Here is a 21,686-nt window from a genome sequence, read left to right on the forward strand (position 1 = left end):
ATGGATTATCAATGTAGCCCTTGGTTGCCTCTCAGGGGTTAAGGGAGAACCCCAATTGCTAAAGACATATCACACTTAAAACACAGGACTCAGATGATTCAAGCTGGATCTGACCTGAAAGTCATTTTCCTGTGGTCTAGCTTCCACGGTTTCACAAAATGCTATGAAATCTGCCAAGGGAGAGAAGCAATTAAACAGTCTTACCCAGCTGCAACATCTATGCACCATGACAATCACCAACATGGATAGACATGCATCAGGGTACAGTAAGTGGCACACATGTGCTGATGGAAACCAACAGCTGTCTACTTGGACTTAAGGTGCACTCAACAGGATAGTAATTATATCTGGTACTGGAAACCTAGTCTGATGCTCCAATCTCATGAGGTCACAAACATTAGAAAAGGATCAAAGCTTGGAGATCTCAAGAAGAGGAAGAGGAGACAATTGCAAGAGTCAGAGGGGATGGAAAACACCAAGGAAACAAGGCTTTCTAAATCAATAAAATTTTCATAGTTATGACACACAGAGACTGGGACAGCATGCACACCACTTGCATGTGTAGACGGCAGAGGGGATCCCAGCACTGAAAGGGAAAGCAGACAGAAGCCCCCATTTCTAACCTAGAAACTATTTCAAACTAATAACTGCTCACAAGGCAAAAAATAGTTTTCTTAAGTAGAGTCTTAGTGGTATACAGACCACTCTTAAGGGTGGATCCCATGCCCAGCACAACACAAAGCAAACTCAGTACCATTCTTTGGACATTCCTTGACTCTTGATGCTTTTTCTGAGCATTATTCTGCTTTCTTTTTTCCTTACACGTCTTTTGCATATGTATTATGTGTTTTATGGGATTTCTGCATGTGGGAATGTGTGTGTGTGTATGTGTGTGTGTGTGTGTGCATGCGCATGTGTATATCTATATGTGTTTCTTGTGCTTTTTCTCTGGATCTCTTGCTCCAGGTTGTTTGCATTAACCTATTCTAGTTTGTTTTTATATTTTATCATATTTATTATTATGTTTTCAATATCTATGAATATGTATGAGAGAGAAGGGGAGGGAGAGAGAGATTGAGAGAGATAGAAAGAGATGAGTTTGGGTGGGTGGAGAGTAGGGGAGGATCCTGTAGAAGTTGGGGGGAGAGAAAACCATAATCAGGCTAAAACTATTTTCAGTTTTACCAAAAGGAAATTCAGTGGCACAAGTGTCTTAAACGAAATGATCATAGGAGAAACAGCCCTAAAGGCAGCATTTAGTTTAATAACCCCAAACCCTTTTGTGGTGGCAGTTGGACTGCTGCTCTCCTCTGAAATGCTTCCTTAGAAAAGCATCATAGTTAAACTTGTTCAGCTCACAACCACAGTTTTTCCAAGAGGAGGCTAACTTGTCTGTCCTTGCATTGAATACATTCTGTTTAACATGGTTGCCATTTGTGGATATCAGAAGTTTCAATTTCCCTTTTATTAGCAAATACATCATTCGATTATTTCAAACAATAGCTATCTGATGACCCATCAAGAAAAGTCAACCCATTCTGAGTCCTTCAAGGGGTAGAGTATAGCTGTTCCCTGCTAACAGCTGTTAACCTTTAATTTCAGAGTTAGGACACTCCTTAATAGTCTTTACTCCATGCTAAGGCACAAATAGGACATTATATCATACCTCCTCCCCAGTGGCTCAGAGTCCATTATGAGAGGGGATGGAAAGGTTGTAAGGACCAGAGGATCCGAGTGCAACTGCATCTTCTAGGCACAATAGGATTGCTGAACTCACAAACTCATATGGTTGTGGTTACTTGCAGAGCTATAGTCTGTGTTCAGCTTCAAGGTTGGAAGGGCTCACTAGTACCCACCTCTAGCTGAGGAGCCATTGAAAGTTGATGGATTCTAGGAGAGGAAGAGTTAGTTTTCTTTAAGGGTGTGGTCTCTGGTAGGTCAAACACAGTAGATGGCCCTGCACATGTGAGTATTTGAGCATCACAACTTCTATCTGTGCATTATCAAGAATAAAAGGATACAAAATTGGAAGGGGATGAGGGATAGTAGAGGGTCAAAGGGGGTAGGAGAAGAATGGGTGACTGTGACCAAAATACATAGTTTGTAGGTATGAGATGATTAAATAATAAATAAAATATTATATAACACCCCTTTGTATCTTAAAAATATTTAGTTTAAACTATTACTTAACTAATCATATGTAGCTAATGGATAGCATGCCTGTCAGTGAGAACTTTGTTTATTCCTCTTGTTTTGAGTGAGTAAAGAGAGACTCAGGAAAGTTACCTTGTAGTGTGAGAATTTTGATTTCTTAAAAAAAAACACACACATAGGCATTATAAGGATGCGTTTTTGCTTTAATCCCAAGTGTGGCATATGAGGCTTCTTCAGATTATCCATAGCAGCTGACTATGATTTGCCTCGTGCTCTAGCAGGGGCATGATTTTGCCAGCTGCAGATTGTTTCTGTAATTTTGTGATGCTGGGAATTCTGGGGGACTTCTCAGAGGGTATATAAATGTTAGGATCCCTAGAGGTGGAAGATCATTGGGTGTTGGGTGCTGTGCTCATGGCCTGTTAAGTACTCGTGCACAAAGAAAAAAAGAGAAGAAATTAGATATTCTAACAGCAAAAATCAAACTTGCCCCAAGGAACTTGATGTCCCTATTCAGCAGAAAGTAGTCTAATGATAATGTTGCCCCTTCCTGACCCCCAACTTCATTCAGGGATTGTTTTCCTTTCTTCTTTATCCCATTTTCTCTCTTATCTTGTGTTAGAGGGTTGAGAGGGTAAAAGAAAAGGAATGAAGAGGGGTGGGAAAAGAAGAACCATAAAGTAGCAAAAAGCCAGCTATAGCATCTAGATTAGTTTTTAAGAGGCAAAATCAAGACTAGAATTCTATATGATTCTCTTCCCCACAGAACAACTCTAAGTAACCTCCTGCTCTTCCTTATACCATGAAGATGTGTAAGGAAGACCACATGGAAGGTACATTCATAGCTCTCCAAAACAGTCTTTTTGCTTACACAGGTGACCAAAGGATCAGAGAAAAAACAGTACTATATTAGCAAAACAGATCATCTTCAGCTGTCCCAGAATGTCCAAATCTTTTCTGTGACAGTACCTGAGCTAGAAAGCTGCCAACTTTAGAAACAACAGACTTAGCAAGTGTGCTGCTGGTGGCACATACTGTTTTAAGTTGCCGACAGCCTGCACTTAGGCAACTCCCAGCTTAAATAGCTAAAGCTCCCTGTGCGCGCACACACACACATTCTGTGCACATTTTGTAATTGAATTTCCCCCCATATCACTCCTTCCATAATAATGAAGAGAACACTTGGCTGTCAGAGTTATCTTTCAAGGTCCTTCTACCAGCTGCAGCTCCAACACTGCGTTAGGCCACTACTGCAAGTCTATACACACTGGTGAATTGATGCTTCTGAGCAGCCTCTGAGGACCATTGTTTATACTTCATAGCAATTTAAACCTGCTCCTCTTCTCTCAAGCATATAAATGAAAACCCCTCAAGTTTCAACTGCTAGAACAACCTCATATGGTCACCATCAAAAGAAGACAAGTGCTTACTAGTTACTGAATATGACAAAATTGAGGCATTGATCAACTCTGAGAAATGAAGATATTCCCGCAACATCAAGTGTTCTTTATGTGAAAATAAAGAAGTATAGCTATTCTGTTTTTAATAAATGATAAAATTATATAAACACCCAAAATAAAGAAAAGTAAAAGAAGTGCTTAACTCAAAAAAGGAAGTATTCTTCAAAAGTCCTTATGGATTTCAGAGCAAAGAACAATATATTATTGATAATTAATCTTTGCCACAGGATGAAGGTTCTGTGCCTGTAACTTTTCACAGTTGAGAACAATTCACACCTAAAGGCTCTTTGTGTGTGGGACAGTGCATCACGACACTAAATTCCAATGTCACTCTCACCTCCACCAGCCAGGTGGCCTTGGTAAGTACCTTAGACATGAACATTTACCTCCAGTGTCACCACTACCTCCAGCAGCCTGTGTAACCTTGGTAAGTCCCTACCATTCAGGTGCTCTTAGGTTCTCTTCTTTGTTCCCTCTCCTGCTCTATCTGCCTGGAATGGCTTCCCTAGTCTCGCTCCCTTATCTCAACTTCTTACAAACTGCAGTTCTGTGAAGTCTACCTATGTGCCAAATCACTGTCCTTCCTCCTCAGATCACTATCAGAGATTCCCACTCCCCTCTGTGTAATTTATTACATAGCGTTTACTACTGCACACATATTATTCAGTTTATTTTAGTTTCATCATCTCATTTAGGCTTTTGGACAATATAAAGTTATTACTAGTTAAACTAATATTAGTACAGTTAGTAGTACTAATGAGCATACTATGTGCTAAGTCCTACAAACACAATATCTTTTATGGTCACAAAACCAAATTAGAATGTAGTAGTGTTGTTGTCATTTTTATAGTTGAAAAAAAATAAATGCAAGAAAGATTAAGAAGATGGTTAGTAGGCACGGGGAGGATCAAAATTAAGCCTCTCTTGCTTTTTTAAAGATCATGCTTTTAGCTGCTACCTAAAACATTATCTGTGAGTAGTAGTGGGCAGCACTTACTCTCTCTAAGAGTTTACTGAACTTAACGTCTGCACTATGAGTGCCACACAGATTAGCTCACTGGATGTTCATAAATGCCCTGGCATCTACATACAGTGGTTACAATCCCAATTTTTTTTTTTTTAAAAGGGGGTAATTAAGGCTTAGAACTGTTAGTGATCCAAGGTCATTACCCAAGGTCAAAGAACTATGGGTATGACTGCAAGTCAATCTCCCAACAGAGCCTGAGTCCTTGCTCACTAATTGATTCCATGGTTAGATGGCAGCATGGGCATGAATCTTGGGAAACACTACATGCATTTTCAGGAATAATTCCTTAGAGCAAAACTGGATCCCAACCCCTGCTGAGGAGCGCAAACCAACCAGAGTGGTCCCCTCCTTAAGCACTCACCTTAGCACATGGGTGGATCCATTAATGGTTGTGGTTGAACACGGGACAGTCTGGCCCAGAATGGGGGGTCTTTTGTAGCGCTCATCATCACAGCAGAGGATGATGAGGAAGGCACGTCTGAAAGACTTATTCAAGAAGGCATAGAGAAAAGGGTTCAACCCTGAATTGATATAGCCAAGCCAGAGGAAAGCAGTCCACACCTTCTCAGGGACAGTGTAGTCTATGAAAGGGTCCACAATATTGGTGACAAAGAAGGGGGCCCAGCAGAAACAGAAGCAGCCCATGATGACACATAAAGTCTTGGCTGCCTTGGTCTCTGTTCGCATGCGATGTGTGCTGTGCTGGTCAGCTGGCTGGGGCCTGTTTTCAGAGGTGGCTCCTGCCCGTTGTAACATCTGGATCTGCTGGGCGTGCTCCTTAGCAGTGACATAGATACGGTAATAGGCCAGCACCATGAGGAGAAATGGGATGTAGAAGGCCACCACAGAGCAGGTGATGGCGTAGGGCTTGTTCACCATGAAGACACACCATGTAGAGTTTGAGTTGTGGTTGAATTTCCTTTTCTCTATCTGAGAATGGAAGGGAGAGAGAAAATGAGGATGGGAAGGTGAATGGGGAGGAAATGGTAAAGAATAAGTAAAGTGAAGAAAACATAGGAAAAGAAATAATGGGAAAAGAAGAGAAAGGGAAGAATATAAAGGGTCAAAGAAAGTGAAAATGGAGAAACAGAAAAGAAAAATTAACATTTATCATTAAATTTTTATGTTACTTACAAGTCTATAGCACATAGGACTTGAATGGTAGAAAAAGAACATGTCCCAGAGTTCTCAGAGTTTATCCGAGTGAGGTCTCAGAAGACGTAGTCAGAAATCATTCTCAATTCTGCCTACCCAGTCTTTCTTCATTGTCTGATTGCACATAACATATGACTATCCCTTAATAAGATGTCTTAGGTCAATACCATCAAATATGTTTATGATCTGTGCAGTAGAGTCTGGCCTCCATCTAGACCAATTGCATCAAAACCACTTTCTTCATTTTAGACACTTTTAAAAATAGTAAGTTTGTTAATATTTGAAAACCTCACCCTATATCGTTCTAATCTCAGATCTGTAGGGGATGCTGGACACTTTCCAGATGTGTTCTTACTGAATGGACTAATGAAGGTTTTTCACACATAGAAAGTACAGTATCCAAAGCACTGATATTGAGAAATGAACAAGAGAGACTCAGAGAGTGAAAGAAAGAAAAGGTGGATATTTCACAACCATGGAAGATGTAACATTGTAGCTGTCCAACTGCCCATGGTTTTACCTACCAAGGTTTTAGTTCCTGTGATCATCCAGTTCAAACATTGTTTAAATGAGCAATCCCTAAGTTCTAAATTGCATGCCATTTTGAGTAACATTAAATGATTCTACACCAGCCTCCTCTGACTCATGTAGGAAAGGAGTCACCCCTCTGTCCAGCGTGTCTGCATTATATATGTCACACAATCATTCATTACCTAGTAGCCTTTTATTTAGAGTTGGGTATTTTATAGTCTCTTATTCTCTACACCTTGGCTAGTTGTGGGTAACTTTGTTTATCATGGTCTACTGCAAACAAAAGCATCTCTGATGAAGGTTCAGAGATGCCTTAATCTATGGGGATAATGTCATTAGGAGATAGGTTAATACTATTTCCATTTAACAGAATAATAGTAGTAGTCCCTTATACAGTGTCTGTGACCTGTATATACATGGACTTTTAGACTGATAATGGTGGCAGGTGTGGGTTTCATTTTGTGAGTGGGGCCATGAGTTCAATCAGAAAATGATTGGTTGTTCATAAGATTCATGCCACTATTGGACCAGTGTTATGTCTTCCTAAGCTGGTCATTACTGTAGCTCACAAAATCATTCACAGCTGGGTGTGAATGATTCCTTTTTTCCCTCTGGTAGCATGTATGACATCTTCTAGTAATGAAAGCTAGCCAGTAGAGATGAAGGTCAGTATCAACTTACTTTCTCTATGTTCTGTGATTCAAGTATGTCGTGTCTTCAGCAACAGGATCTGACTGTCAAGTTCTGGAGGGTAATCAGAATATTGGAAATAGCCTGAGTGTTGTGAGCATCCCGAGGAAACCCACTGGCTGACAAGTCAATTCTGAACAGTGACTTGGGCATCCTAGGTCTTCTTTGTTTTTTTATAGTTCTATATTCTGGATATGTCTATTGTCAAATCTATATATTGCAAATTCCTGGTTTGTTTGTTTGTTTATTGTTTTCTTGCTAGTGTCATCTGATTGCAGTTTTTAAAACCTGTGGTTTCAATTAGTAACTTTGTGTCCCATTAAGAAATCTTTACCCCCTCATGATAAAAATATTCTTCTATCTACCACTTAGTGACATTTCCTCATATATTGGAACATCTTTGTTGTGTTAAAATTTTAGATTGTGAATTCTTCAGTCCAGTTTGGATTAATTTTTATGCAAGATGTTGTTTTTGTTATGGTTTCTGTTGTTGTGATAGAACACTGTGATCAAAAGCAACTTGGGAGAAAAGTTTTTATTTCATTTTAAAACTCTCAGGTCATTCTCTATTCCTAAAATATTCTTGGATGTATGGCCTTCTACTGGAACATGGTAAGCTTGTTAGGAGTTACACTCTAAGAAAATCTGTCCATTGCTTTCCCAGCAGCTAATAATGGCCAATCATTCTAAGACTAGGGGTGGGACTGTGTGCCCAACTTCCCACTCCATGCTGGGATTTTTGTCTAGACTAGGCTTGCACAGGATTTTTACTGTGTAGTTTAAATTGGCTTGATCCAGAAACAATCCTGGCTCTGCATCTGAAGTGCTATGGCCATATGGATGAACTACAGTGCCTGACACTGTTTTTGAATATAATATATTTTATTCACCCTTATAGTCGTGGTTAGGATACTTGTTACCACACCCTGAAATAGCATTCTCTAGCCTCACTTATCATGTGTTTTCAAATTGGTTTTCTAGACTTTTTCCTCTTCTTTTGCTTCCTTCTTAGTGGTACCTGCCAACCCTCCATTACTGACTTTTTACTTCTGAGACATCTTCTCTTAGGTAGCTTCATTCCCCAGATGGTTACATCTATTTGTATGGGTTTAAGTAGTGTCTGGCTCTGAGAATGGCTTACTTTGAAGTTTGTTTCTGATAGAGAGTTCCCATACATATTAAGAGTTGATATTAAGCTGATTTCCTGACTGCTATGCTAAACTATGTAGCAGGAACTTAACACATATTGTGTTTTCTGTAGTCCACAAATATTCTACCTATTGCATTTCCAATTTGTAATTCCCAGCTGAAATCCATAGTTATTCACTAGATTTTGCCAGTTATGCTTACCAAAATCTTGGTTGTATCTAACTAATGTTTCTCTTTCACATTTCTCTTCTAACCACACAGAAGGTCCTTTTTATATTAAAAATATACCTGTTCCAAATCAATCTCCATTGCTCTCACTGAAGCTAGAGTACCATTTTGCCTCTTACCCATGACATCACTTTTACAGACTCCCTTTATGTTTGGTTTTTAACAGAAAAAAAAAGAGGATTTTCTCATAATCTTATAAATCTCACTACTAATAAGCTCAGATCCTATAGTAAACTCATGTCACTCCAAGTTAAACCCTTAAATGTCCCACAGAACAATACATTCTCCTTCTTCTATTGTATTTTATTATTTCGTAAGCTCCCCACCTGCATTCTTACCTCCTTGTTAACTCTGTAACAACCTGGACCTGTCAGTCACATCTTGCCTCTGGAGCTTTATGCCATATATATATATATATATATATATATATATATATATATATATATATATATTGCCTGCTGTATCCATCTCCAAGATACCTACAAGTGTATTTCCTCTGTCTCCTTAAAGTCTTTATTCAAATGTCACCTCCTCAACAGAGCCCACTCTAACTCCCTATTTAGAATTCCAATCTGCTAACAACCCACCTTTTAAAGATTTAATATTTGAAAATTGTGTGTGTGGGTGCGTGCACCCACATGTGGGCATATTCACGTGTAAGCAGGTTGCCAAGGAGGCCAGAGGTGTTGGATTTCCTGGAGTTGGAGTTACAGACAGTTGTCAGCCACCTGGTATGGATTTTGTACACATTCTTATTTAATATGTCATCTCTTCAGTCCCAAGTTGAAGTAAAATATAGTCATTATCACCTAGCATTCTAGATATCTGCTTATCTTTAGTGTATCATGTGTTGCTTGCATCTCACTGGTTGGACATAAAGTTACAAAGATTTGAACCACTTGAACAGAGCTGGTGCTCTCTTTAGTAATGCAGACCTAGCACCTAGAAATGCAGGTACCCAATGAACATGAAGTGAGAGATCTGAACTCTCACAACTTCTTGATACTTCAGGTCACTGAGTCACCATCATCAGTTGGCAGGACCATTGCAGTCTCTTCCCTGTACTTTCCTGATTTCCTGTCACCCTGTTGTTATTTTCTGCAGACTAGCTAAAATGTTTCCTCAGAAACACAAAGACATCATGCCACTGAACTCTTCTTTGCCCTGAACCCTCCAATTTCAAAGTAAAATTTAAAAGCCCTTGATTGTTCAAAGTGAAAAAAACCCAAACAAAAGAATCTGGCTCAAGACTTGCTCTCCAATCCCTGGACTGACATTCTTAGGATCAACAAAGCATGCTCCCAACTGAAGGCCTCTGTCTGCTGCAACCTTAGTTCCATTTAACTTGTCTATGAACATTTGCGTGCACAGGGCTTATTCTAGCCATAGCTTATCAAGTGAGGTAAACTCTCATATAAAGTAGAAACATCTTGTCATCACTTTGAATCTTTTTACTTGGTTTGACGTTTTGTTTGAAAAAAAAATCAACACTTGAAATATAGTGTGATTTTTCTTATTAGATCATAAAAGCCACAAAAGTGGAAATGTTGAAATTGATTTAGAAATCAACAAAATGTGATAGGCTTCCAGTTAATATTTCTTGAATAGTTAAACGAACAAGTAGAGCAATTCTTAAGTGCATAGACTTTGAAGTCAAGATTTTCTTTATAAAATGGATGTTAAGTACTGTATGGAGCAAATGACATTAAGTCATGAAGAATTTAGTGTATTGACTAAAGTGCTTAGTAAATGGTAGCCAAGAAGAAAAAGGAGACATTGTTCACAATGTAAAGTACCCTTCAATGGGTTGGTACAGTGTCCATTTGTAAGCTTTGGGGATGAAGGAGAGCAGTTCTGCCAAGCCCATGTTTCAAAGCACAAGTGTTTCAGTTAAGCAAAGAATGTCCCTGAATGTGGTTCACCGAAATACTGATCAATATAGGGCTTGATACATAGTAAGTATGAAACATCTGTTGATCATTATTATTACTATTATTTAAATATTAGTGTTTGTTGCAAACCGATATTTCATTTCTCCAGATTTAAAGAAAAAAATCTAACAAACTGAAAAAATGGTTTGGGATTCAAAAAATTATCTACAGCTTCTTCCAGGATGGAGCCCCGGGCTGTCTATTCCCTGCTTATAGAATTTTCTTCAGAAGCTCAAGAACTCTTGCTCAGAAATGCCCTGGCAATGGGACTCATTTGAATGTGAAATTAAAATCCTTAAATGTGCAGAAAGAAGGTAATTTCTCTCTCTTTTTTTCTAGTCCATTTGGGTCAGAACTCATTCTTCATTCTCAGTCTCTTCTTTCTGTTCCCTTCTCCACATCTAGCAAGATCTTAGGACTGGCTTTAAGTGACTGTATGCCATCTTCCTTTAGAAACGTATAGCCCCTACAATGAATCTGGACTAACAGTTTTAATCATCATTATAATTTGGTATGCCAGAGTAGATGATTTTGACAACAAGATAGTTAATGTTATGTGTCAATGTAACCAAGCCATGGGTATCCAGATATTTGGTAAAACCCAATTCTGAGTATGACAATATTTGAGATTGAGAGTAAGCTCTGAACTGGCAGATTTTATAAATCCATTTTCTATTCCAATTCAGCACTGCATCTAACCCTATTAAAGGCCTTAATAGAACAAGATAACCGAATAAGAGGGAACTGTTGTATTGACTTAATGAAGGCCATCAGTTTTTCCCTTAAATTTGGACTTGAACTGAAATATTGCCTTTCTTGAGTCTCTAGTTTGCTGAGGATTGTCAATTTCCACAACAATGTGGACCAGTTACAATATGTCTATATATCTCTCTTGGTTTCTCTTTTTCTTTCTCTATGTATATAGGTAGATAGATGAACAGATATATAACAAGGAAAAGATGGATAGATAGATAGATAGATAGATAGATAGATAGATAGATAGATAGATGATAGATAGAGAAAAATAGAAAGATAGATAAATAGATGGATGGATGATAGATGAATAGACACATAGATGGATAGACAGATAGATGGATAGACAAAAAGACTGATAGACAAGTAGATAAACATATACACACAAACATCCTATTGGTTATATGTCTCTGGAAAACAATACCCAGAGTTTGGATAATGCATGGCATATGTGGCACATGTCCCCTTAGACTCGCATTGTACATATTTTTTTTCACTCGGCACTGACTTCCCTTCTTAATACAATTCCTCATTCCCTGGCAGAGTCCATTCACCTGGTATGTGTTTCCCTGGGCACCGTAAACCTTATAGACTTTTGGTATGAAATAGAATGAAGGCTTCTCAGGACATATGATATGCCTCAAGTTCTGGGAACTGATTTATAAATATCAATGAATATTTAATAAATATAAAATATAAATATATAAAAATAAATCAAATAAAAATACTTTTAACAGGAAAACTATATGTCATGGGAAATGCAAATTAACCTGTTCATCTTTGAAATGGTCATAATTATACTCTCCCCAAAAGTTTTTTTGGGGGGGTTATGTATAAAGTGCATATCATCCTGTCTAATTTACAATAATGTTAAAAAATTATTTGAAACACTTGCTATGGAGACTTTATTCCACATTATTTTTCATAAGAGAAAATACTGTGATTTTGCACAAGGAGATTAGATTCAACTCTAAAACACCAAAGGGAAAAAAGTGGGGATTGATGAGGGCCAGTGAGCAGAAAATTACTCAGAGTAAATGGGAAGAGAAAGTGGGATTCTAACTAAGTCAACTTAGCAGGATTCTTGCTGAAGACAAGCCAGGGCAATCACACACAACCTGGGGAAGGTGAAGGATGAAGTGCCTGGTCCTTACTGAGGATGGCGGATTGAGCATAAACCGACTCGTCAGCATCCGTGCTGAAACTGAGCAATGCAAAGTCGGACATTGTGTTGGTTAGAGGGTGTTGTCAACTTGACAGAATCACCTGCAATAAGTGCCACTGGGTATAGCTGGGGAGGATTATCTTGTGTATGGTCATTGGTGTGGGAAGATCCATCTTAGTTGTAGGTAGGACCTTTCCCTAGGCAGGGTGTCCTGGAATGTAGATGCCAAAACAAACAAACAACCCCCCACCAAAAACAAACAAACAAACAAACAAACAAACAAACAAACTGAGCAGTTTCATTGTTCTCTTCTAACTGTGGACATTAAGGGACTCACTGCTTCAGGTTCCTGCTGTCTTGACATCTCTGCCATGATGATATCTTAAACTCTGAGCTAAACTAAGCCATTTCTCCCTTAAGTTCTTTTTGATGGGGTATTTTTATCATTGCACAGGAAAAGAATCTAAGACAGACATGGAAATGCAAACTTTGAGACTTAGGGTTTCATGTGATCTAAGTACATTATGCTTGTGTATGAAATTCTCAAATATTAAATAAATAACCTTTTAAAAACACAAATTCTCATTGGGAAGATAATTCAGAGGATCTTGGCTAACATTTGACCAAGGCAACATTTAAATAGGCATTTAAACATGTTGCTCAGACCACTATTATAACATCTATTAAAATAGCTACCTAGCTTAGTAGTGTTTGCTCATCTACAATGCCTAGCAAAACTGAGTAGATAATAACCCCATGATTTTGTATGCATACTTACCACATCAACTATGCCGATGTTGTTCCAGCCTTGCATTATGGGGAGAAAAGATATAAACATGGGAATGACCCAGCAGCCTCCCAACATTAGTGCGATGCGTAGAGGGGTCATCTTATTTCTATAAACCAAAGGTTGGCAGCAGATGGCATAGTACCTGGAGAGACAATTAAAGGCGGGCCACAGACAGGGGGAAGTGAGAAGGAGAGGGGAAAGATCATAATAGATAAGGGAGAGAAAGAAGGAAGAGTAGAAAGAGATGGAAAGAAGGGAAAATATTGAGAAAAGGAGAATCAGAGGAGGAGGTAAAGATTAAAACAGGAAAGCAAAATTGGGAATAAATGGGAAAGGATGTGGGAGAGGAGGAAAACGAAAAGGAAGGGAATGGGACAGAGAACAAAGAGAAGAGTAAAGGCAATTATACAATAAAAATATTAGCATTTGTTACTGTATAAAATATGTTTATATTGCATCTGAAGGTCATTGCCTTGAATTCGCTCTACTTCATCTCCCAAAGCCTTAAGCACTTCAGCCCGAGAAGCATGAAGGTCTACTCTGCCTCTTACAAAGTTCCACTTTCTGGGAATCGAGAAATTCCTCAAGCTCTCCAGACCCCTATATCCAGGTATCGTTAGCTTCTGTGACTGTCATTTGAACTATTCCAGATTTGTTCTCTTCTTGATGGCTGTGCTGACATGTTGCATGTACTTCTGTACTCCTTAAATCATAGTCCACGTTTACCCTTTCTCCTCTTTTCTCCCTCAATACTTAGCTGAGAAGAGCATGTAGATTCTGAGGGTCTCCTGAATCACAGCCTGCTGGCCAGCCACCTGGAGTGTACATTTCCACCACCGAGTTAACACTACCAGTAAGTACCACTTATTTCCCCATTAGGGGTGCATGCACTTCCTGCCTTTCCTCTGTTAGCATGGGACCCAGTGATGCTAAAAAGTCTCAAGTAGAAGTCACATTCATTGTCGCTGACAGTGACTACTTAATTGTTTCTCTAAAGCTAAGAACATAAAACTGCAAGCATCTCACTCTTAGTTATTGCTGATCTGTTGAAAGTACTCTCCCCTTGTTTGCTGCAATACGAGTCTTTCTTGGAATTCACTGTTCATCCTCTTATCTTGTGCCTAAAGTGTTAAATTTCTTGGACCTTCACAAATGGCCTCAGCTCAAACTCCCAGACTTGATCCTGCGTGTTATTCCAGCCTATCCAATTGATCTATGCCTTGATTGGCATTGCTCTAGACTAGTATATGTTGTTGATTCAGAGAAGCAAATAAAAGTATTAAAGTCCCTTTAAGATGTAATGTGATCTCATGATGCTATAGATCTAACACACGGTTTTCCAAACCCTTATACAACTCGCAGTGTACAGTCAGGATACAGTCAGTATCCTGGAAATTGGATAACTGAAGTTCAGATGTTGGACAGCTCCTTCATCAGTGGCTATGGTGAAAGGCAGGGATGTCCACTGTACAGACAATTATGGACATTTGAGCTTGCATAGACATTGATCATTAAGGAAGGTAGAGAAAATTCTTCCTTATCTTTAAAATATTAGCAAGAGTAAAGAGGAGGAGACTATTTTTTTTTAATTTTAAACTAGGTTGGTAAAATTCTGAGTGCTAGATTAGTGTATAGATAATGAAAACATGTTATTTTGTCCAGATTCATATTCGACTTAAATTTTGACTTTGTTCTATAATAAACATAACAATATTTTTAACTGATAGTGTGGAACAAAAACTATGGAAATATGAGGGTATTTTGTTTTTTTGTTTTTGTTCTGTTTTGTATTTTAAGACAGGGTTTTTCTGTGTAGTCTTAGAATTCACTCTGTGGACCAAGCTGGCCTTGAGCTCAGAGATCTGGATCTGGATCTGGATCTGGATCTGGATCTGGATCTGGATCTGGATCTGGATCTGATCTACGTCTGCCTCTGCCTCTCTGCCTCTCCTGCCTCTCCTGCCTCTCCTGCCTCTCCTGCCTCTCCTGCCTCTCCTGCCTCCTCTCCTGCCTCTCCTGCCTCTCCTGCCTCTCCTGCCTCTCCTGCCTCTCCTGCCTCTCCTGCCTCTCTCTGCCTCTCTCTGCCTTTCTCTGCCTCTCTGCCTCTCCTGCCCCTCCTGCCCCTCCTGCCCCTCCTGCCTCTCTGCCTCTCTGCCTCTCTGCCTCTCTGCCTCTCTGCCTCTCTGCCTCTCTGCCTCTCTGCCTCTCTGCCTCTCTGCCTCTCTGCCTCTCTGCCTCTCTGCCTCTCTCTCTGCCTCTCTCTCTGTCTCTTTGCCTCTCTGCCTCTGCCTCCTGAGTGCTGGGATTAAAGATGTGTGCCATCACTGCCTGGCAAAATATGAGATTCTTAGATAAAACCCACAACATTGACATAAATGCTGAAGATTCTTTTTCAGGATTTTGGTACCCTCAAGGCAGAACTCTCACAAAGCCACCTTATACATTTTGAGAATCTTTCCTCATATTGCAAAATCTCTTTTAAAAAAAAAAAAAAAAAAACAAAAAAAAAAAACAAAAAAACAAAAACAAACAAAAAAAAAACCAACCTAGAAAAGTTGTTTTTTTTTGTGTGTGTATGTTTTGTTTTAAATGAAACTACCTTATTGTATTGCGATCTTTCTCTAAAATACGCATGGTAGCATCATTGGTGAGAAGTTGCTAGTCAACTTGGCAAGTGCTCTGGGATCACCTAACTCACACTGACTGAGTTGACTGTAACAGTTACGGCTGATTTCCTTACCAAAGGCTATACTTACAAAATATTATGCAACACCCATAACTACTGTGTGTGTGTGTGTGTGTGTGTGTGCATGCTTGTGTAGGCATGTCTGTGTTTATATGTATGTAGAGGAGGCCAGAGGTTAATCGTGATTGTCATTCACCTGTGTTTTGAAAAAGAGTCTTCCATGGGAAAGGAGCTCATCAAATATTCTCAGCTGGCTGCCTTGCAAGCCCCAGAGGCCTGCCTGTCTCTACTCCCCACTCCCATATACACCAACCCTGAGATTACAGGTGTGTGCCACCACACCCAGCATTTTCACATGAGTTCTGAAGCTTGAGCTTAAGTCTTTTTTATGAGCACAGCATGTAACTTTAGTGACTGCAATGTCTTTCCATCAGCCCCTCATGAGTTTTTTAAAAGACAAAACACACAAATGTATCTGCCTTAAAGATGAAGAAATAAAAACTGTCGAGGCCAAGGAACATAGAAAGGAACCTACTACTATCATGTTCTCAGAGCAGTGTGATTTCTAACTGCATTCTGAGTACTTTTGATGATGATGATTGTAGCTTTTGCCCCTCATCAAAGAAGCTTCTTTTTTCAGTAGATGGAGACCAACATAAAACCACAACTGCTCACACTATAGAGAAGAGCTGGCCATGGCTGCCAGCCCCAGTGGATAGATCTATAACACAGTTCCTTTATGTAAGGCTCAAGGAACACAGGGGAAGAGACAGCAGACTGCAAGAGCCAGAGGGTCAGAACATCTGTCTCAAGATAGTCTCATCTCAAAAACTAAGGACACAAAATTGAAGGAGGCAGGAAGAGAAGGAGTAGTGGAATTCTTCTAAAAGAGTTTATTAATGTAGAAGAGGTCACACAACTTGGAAAAGCCCATCAGGTCAACCCTGCAGCATGTCCTTCTAACAGAGAGAATTACAACAAAGAAAGACAAAGGTTGTGGATTCTCAGGCTAAGTGGGTGTTGTTTAGCAAACAGAATTGTGGTTTATCTCAGGAGTAGACTACTATATAAGTTCTGTTCTTTAGCCATTCCTAGTATTTTCTAGTTAACCAAAAATACTTTTAAAAAGTGATTGAATAAATGTTCTAGTGGCAAATTAGGTTACAGATGGCCAGGATTAACTAGAATGTAGCAAAGGAATTTACGAAGTAAGTTCTTAGGCAAACTTTTCAAAGTTTTCTCACAAAACTCTATAAAAGTCTCCTTTGGTAGACAACCTGCAGCGTCTCCAAACACAGCCACATGCAAATGAGGGATGTAATTGCCTTTAAATGTCTCTAGGGACACAATTTACTTTGACAAGTCTTAGAAGACAGCAGTATATTTTAAGCCCCAAGCTAATGTCTTCACCACTCCTGCAATTAAGGAAAATTCTACCTTCTCATTCCCTGCTCTCTAACCACAGGTAAAGGAAAGGCACCCAGACCAACCAGGAATCCTGGAATTTCACAATTAGCAGAGACCTTAGCAGTCAACCTCATATCTCCTCACAGTTGGGCACTGACTTCTTTGCCTTACTCATATGCCCTCTAGTCTTAGAGCTAGCTATTGACCCTCTTTAAGACAGTCTCTTTAGTTGTAAAGTGGGATAATGATGCTACTCACTTGCTGTGAGAACGGATGAGATAATATGTTGAAAACATGTTGAAGTTCCTGACACGCCTATGTACTAAGCTATTTGCCAAATCATACGAAAACACTTGGATCAGCATCTCTCCTAGTACTTAGAGAGTCTAAGACACAAAACACTAAACAAAGCTGCTCCCTCTAGGTAAATGGCCGTGAATGACGGAATTCATTGCATTTAAGATGTAATATATACTGTTGTGTACAAGTTCTGGGGTCAGTGTTCCACACTCACACCTAATCACAACAGGATAAGCAGAGATATCATCTATATAGATATACCTATATCTATACCTACGTGTGTGTGTGTGTGTGTGTGTGTGTGTGTGTGTGTGTAGCTGGGCAGTAAAGTAGTCCTTCCTCTATGCAGTGGTGTAGCCATATTTTAGCTCAGATCTCTGAATGTGTCCTTTTCTCCAGATCAAGGATGGGCTTCTCATTTCGGTACATTGTGTCATTGCTATGTTTCCATGGTGTTTCTCTAACTACATTGTAATTGCTGATTTCCTCTCTAATACTTCAATTATCTGCAGTATATGACACACACTAATTGAAGTGCAGTTTGTGGCAAGAAGCAGGTCTTATTTTGTATCCAATATCTGTAACTTCAAGGCAACACTTTGAATCCTTTGATGTAGCAATCAGAAAGATCTTAAGGTATGATGGAAATTTCCATGTTGAACCCGTTGGGTTTGAGAGAAATGGAAAGATGCTGAAAGTACTTTTTCTAACAGACAGAGAGAGGACCTTGGAGCCCAGAAATAAAGTGAGAGAACAAAAACAAAGGTTCAAGTAAGCCACCAGATAAACAAGTTCTTCAAAGAAATAAGAGGATCTACAGAAGGCTGAGAAATCTCTTAACTATCCAACAACAAATCACTGTCAGGCTGAAGAGTCAAGGCCTGGGAAGTCACCCACAGAAGCCACTTTGGACTTGGAAAATTCCCAAGGCAAATGGTTAAAATCATTTAGATGAATTAGGTAGGTATCTGCTTATACATCACACACACACACACACACACACACACACACACACACACACTTCATTTATGTCACTCAACTCCTTAGTCTCCCAGAGGAAGCTTCTGTCAATAACATAATTCTATCAACTAGGTGAACTCCAGAAAATTCAAGTAACTTTCCCAAGATGATGAAACTCATATTTGTTCAAGTTGAGGATGCATCTAGGCATCTAGTCTAATACCCCAGACCATACTCTTACCCATTTTTTCTTATGCCAAAATTATCAGAAAAGAAAAATAACACCAACATTGTAATAAAAGCCAAGGTACATCTCAGAGCACCCTATGTTTAGGTAAACATGTGTGACATAGCTACTTTATTTGTCTGTTGCAAGAGCACAAAGTTGACACAACCAGATTGCTTCTTTTGGCATTCATAATTAGAGAGAAACTGGCAAAAAATAGACCAAGATGAGCTGCCATTCTCATAGGTAATAAATGGTCCATGCAGATGCAAAGCTTATACAATGAAAATCGAAGGCTAAAATGCATTTAGTCTATAATGAATGTGATAGGTCTTAGTTTCAGTCTTACCCCTGAAGAATCTCCCTGACATGTGGAATGGCATACGCCAACAGCTTTTGGGATTTACTTTTTTGTTTGTTTGTTTTGCATTAATTTATTAATTTATTCTCTTTACATCCTGATCACTGTCCCAGCTTCTCCAAGTCCCCCCTCTTACACAGTCCTTCCCACTGGTTCCTGTCCCCTTCTCCACTGAGAGGGTGGAAGCTGCCCCGTATTCCCCAACCCTGGTACATCAAGTCTCTGTAGGGATTAGGCATATTCTCTCCCAATGTGGCCAGACAAGGCAGGCCAACTAGAGGAATGTATTTCACAGGTTAGCAACAGCTTTAGGGACAACCCTCACTGTAGATATTCGGGACCCAAATGAAGATCAAACTGCACTTCCGCTACATATGTGCAAGGGGGCCTAGGTCCATACTGTGTATGCTTTTTGGTTGGTGGTTCAATCTCCAAGAGTCCCCAAGGGTTCAGGTTAGTTGACTGTTGGTTTTCCTGTAAAGTTCCTATCCCTCTGGGTCCCTCAATCCTTCCCCCAACTCTTCTACAAGTCTACCTGAGCTCTGTCCAGTGTTTGGCTGTGGGTCTCTACATCTGTTTCTGTCAGATGCTGAGTGGAGACTCTCAGAGGACAGTTATGCTAGGCTCCTGTCTGCAAGCTTAACAGAGTATCGTTAATAGTGTAGGGATTTGGTGCTTACCCATGGGATGCATCTCTAGTTGGGCCATTCATGGGTTGGCCATTCCTTTATTCTCTGCTCCATCTTTGTCCATGTATTTCTTATAAACAGGACAAAGTTTAGGTCAAGAGTTTTGTGGTAGGGTTGATATCCCTATCCTTCCAGTGGGGGTCCAGCCTGGCTCAGGAGGTGATCATTTCAGGATCCAGGGATTGACTTACTGTTCTTCAACTGTCCATAATCTTAACACACTCTTTTCTATCTACTATCACTATGTTCCATTACTGCACTAAAAGCGCAGAGCCTTTCCTGTCATTCTGCACTATAATTCTAGTGTCCAGAAGAGCTCCCAGCAATTAGTAAGCACTCCATGAATAATTGATGAAATGAATATAAAAAAATCAAAGTTCATACATTATGCCATGAAATCCAATTAAACAAATGTGACAGTTAGGTACACTGTGTGGACCTGTCTGGGAAGAGTATATGAAAAGAAGAAACTCTTGCTCACCTTCCTTGCAAAAATCACTCAGATATATTGGGAAAACAAATGAAACTGTGCGACACAAGTTCACAATGATTGACACATTTGATTTATACATCCACAATTTAGTTATGCTCCAGGGAGATCATTAAGCGAAACAGACAACTTATCTCTTGCACATGGTGAAATATGCAACTCTGGAGTGAGAAGAATATGTTTTACAAGGAACTTTGTTTCCAAGAAAACCTGGGACTGGAGAGCCATGGAGGGTTTTGCAGATAGAATATATCAAGTTTCCGGATGTCAGGAGATAGTTGGCAATACAAAAGCAAAGGAAAAAACTGTTGCCCTTATAGATAATGGTCTCTTCAACAAAGTAAAATGGGATTCCCTTACTGCATCCATCTTCCCTGACTGCAGAGTTCTCTGGGGTACCTTCAGCTGCCCTGAACAGCCTATGTCCCAGCTGGACCTCCATTCTCCTACCACCTCTCTGTCCACCTTCATCAGACCTTCTGATTAAGAACCATACAGGTTAGATTCTGTTATTGCATCCATCTTCCCTGCCTGCTGAATCCTCTGGGTTACTCTCTGCTGTCCTGAGGAATGTGCAATGAGCAGTGAACTACAACACCCCACTCTCACAATTGACAGCTCATCTAGACAAAACAGAGAAATAATGAAACTAACAAACAGTATGAAACAAATAGACCTAACAGACAAGTACAGAATATTTCATCCATACACAAAATACACCTTCTCAGCATCTCATAGATCCTTCTCCAAAACTGACCATACAGTTGGTCACAAAAAGTCTCAACAGACACAAAAAGATTGAAATAACATTTTGTATCTTGTGAGACCACCATGGATTAAAGCTGAACCTCAACAACAGAAATACCAGAAAGCCTACACACCCATGGAAACTGAATAAGTCTCTACTCAATGATCTCTGGGTCAGGAAAGAAATGAACAAAATTAAAGTCTTCCTAGAATTCAATGAAAATGAAGCTACAACATACCCAAATTTATGGGACACAATGAAAGCAGTGCTAAGAGGAAATTTTAACACAAAGTGCCTCCATAAAGAAATTAGAAAGCTCTCATACCAGCAATTAAAAAGTGCACCTGACAGTTCTATAGAAAAGAAGCAAACACACTGAAGAAAAGTAGAAGGCAGGAAATAATAAAAATCAGGGCTGGAATCAATCAGAAACAAACAAACAAACAAAACAATACAAAGAACTAATAAACTAAGAGCTGGTTCTTTGAGAAAATCAACAAGATAAATAAAACCTTAGTCAAACCAACCAAAAGACAGAGAGACAGTATTCAAATAAACAAAATCAGAAATTAAAAGGGACACATACAATAGACACTAAGAAAATTCAAAGAATTGTTAGCTCTTACTTCAAAAGCCTGTATTCTGTACTACACAAACTTGGAAAATCTTAATGAAATAAATTATTTTCTAGACAAATACCACTTACCAAGATTAAAAATCAAGACCAGGCAAACCATTTAAACATCCCTATACCGCTATGAAAATAATAATATCAGTCAAAAAAAA

The 21,686-nt window shown here is 39.3% G+C and overlaps 1 protein-coding gene across 2 annotated transcripts in view; it reads right to left on the reverse strand.

Moving 5' to 3' along the window:
• The window catches only part of Htr4 (5-hydroxytryptamine receptor 4), a 176,477-nt gene that overhangs the window by 56,932 nt on the left and 97,859 nt on the right, over nucleotides 1–21,686 (reverse strand). For both annotated transcript variants that reach the window (XM_034518230.2, XM_034518229.2), the window contains exons 5-6: nucleotides 13,022–13,175; nucleotides 5,003–5,571 (exon numbers count right to left, since the gene is read on the reverse strand). In XM_034518230.2, the coding sequence (XP_034374121.1) occupies nucleotides 5,003–5,571; nucleotides 13,022–13,175 (723 nt within the window). The remainder of the gene's footprint in view (nucleotides 1–5,002; nucleotides 5,572–13,021; nucleotides 13,176–21,686) is intronic.

This window comes from Arvicanthis niloticus, chromosome 14 (genome assembly GCF_011762505.2).
Source record: "Arvicanthis niloticus isolate mArvNil1 chromosome 14, mArvNil1.pat.X, whole genome shotgun sequence".
Lineage (NCBI taxonomy): Eukaryota > Metazoa > Chordata > Mammalia > Rodentia > Muridae > Arvicanthis > Arvicanthis niloticus.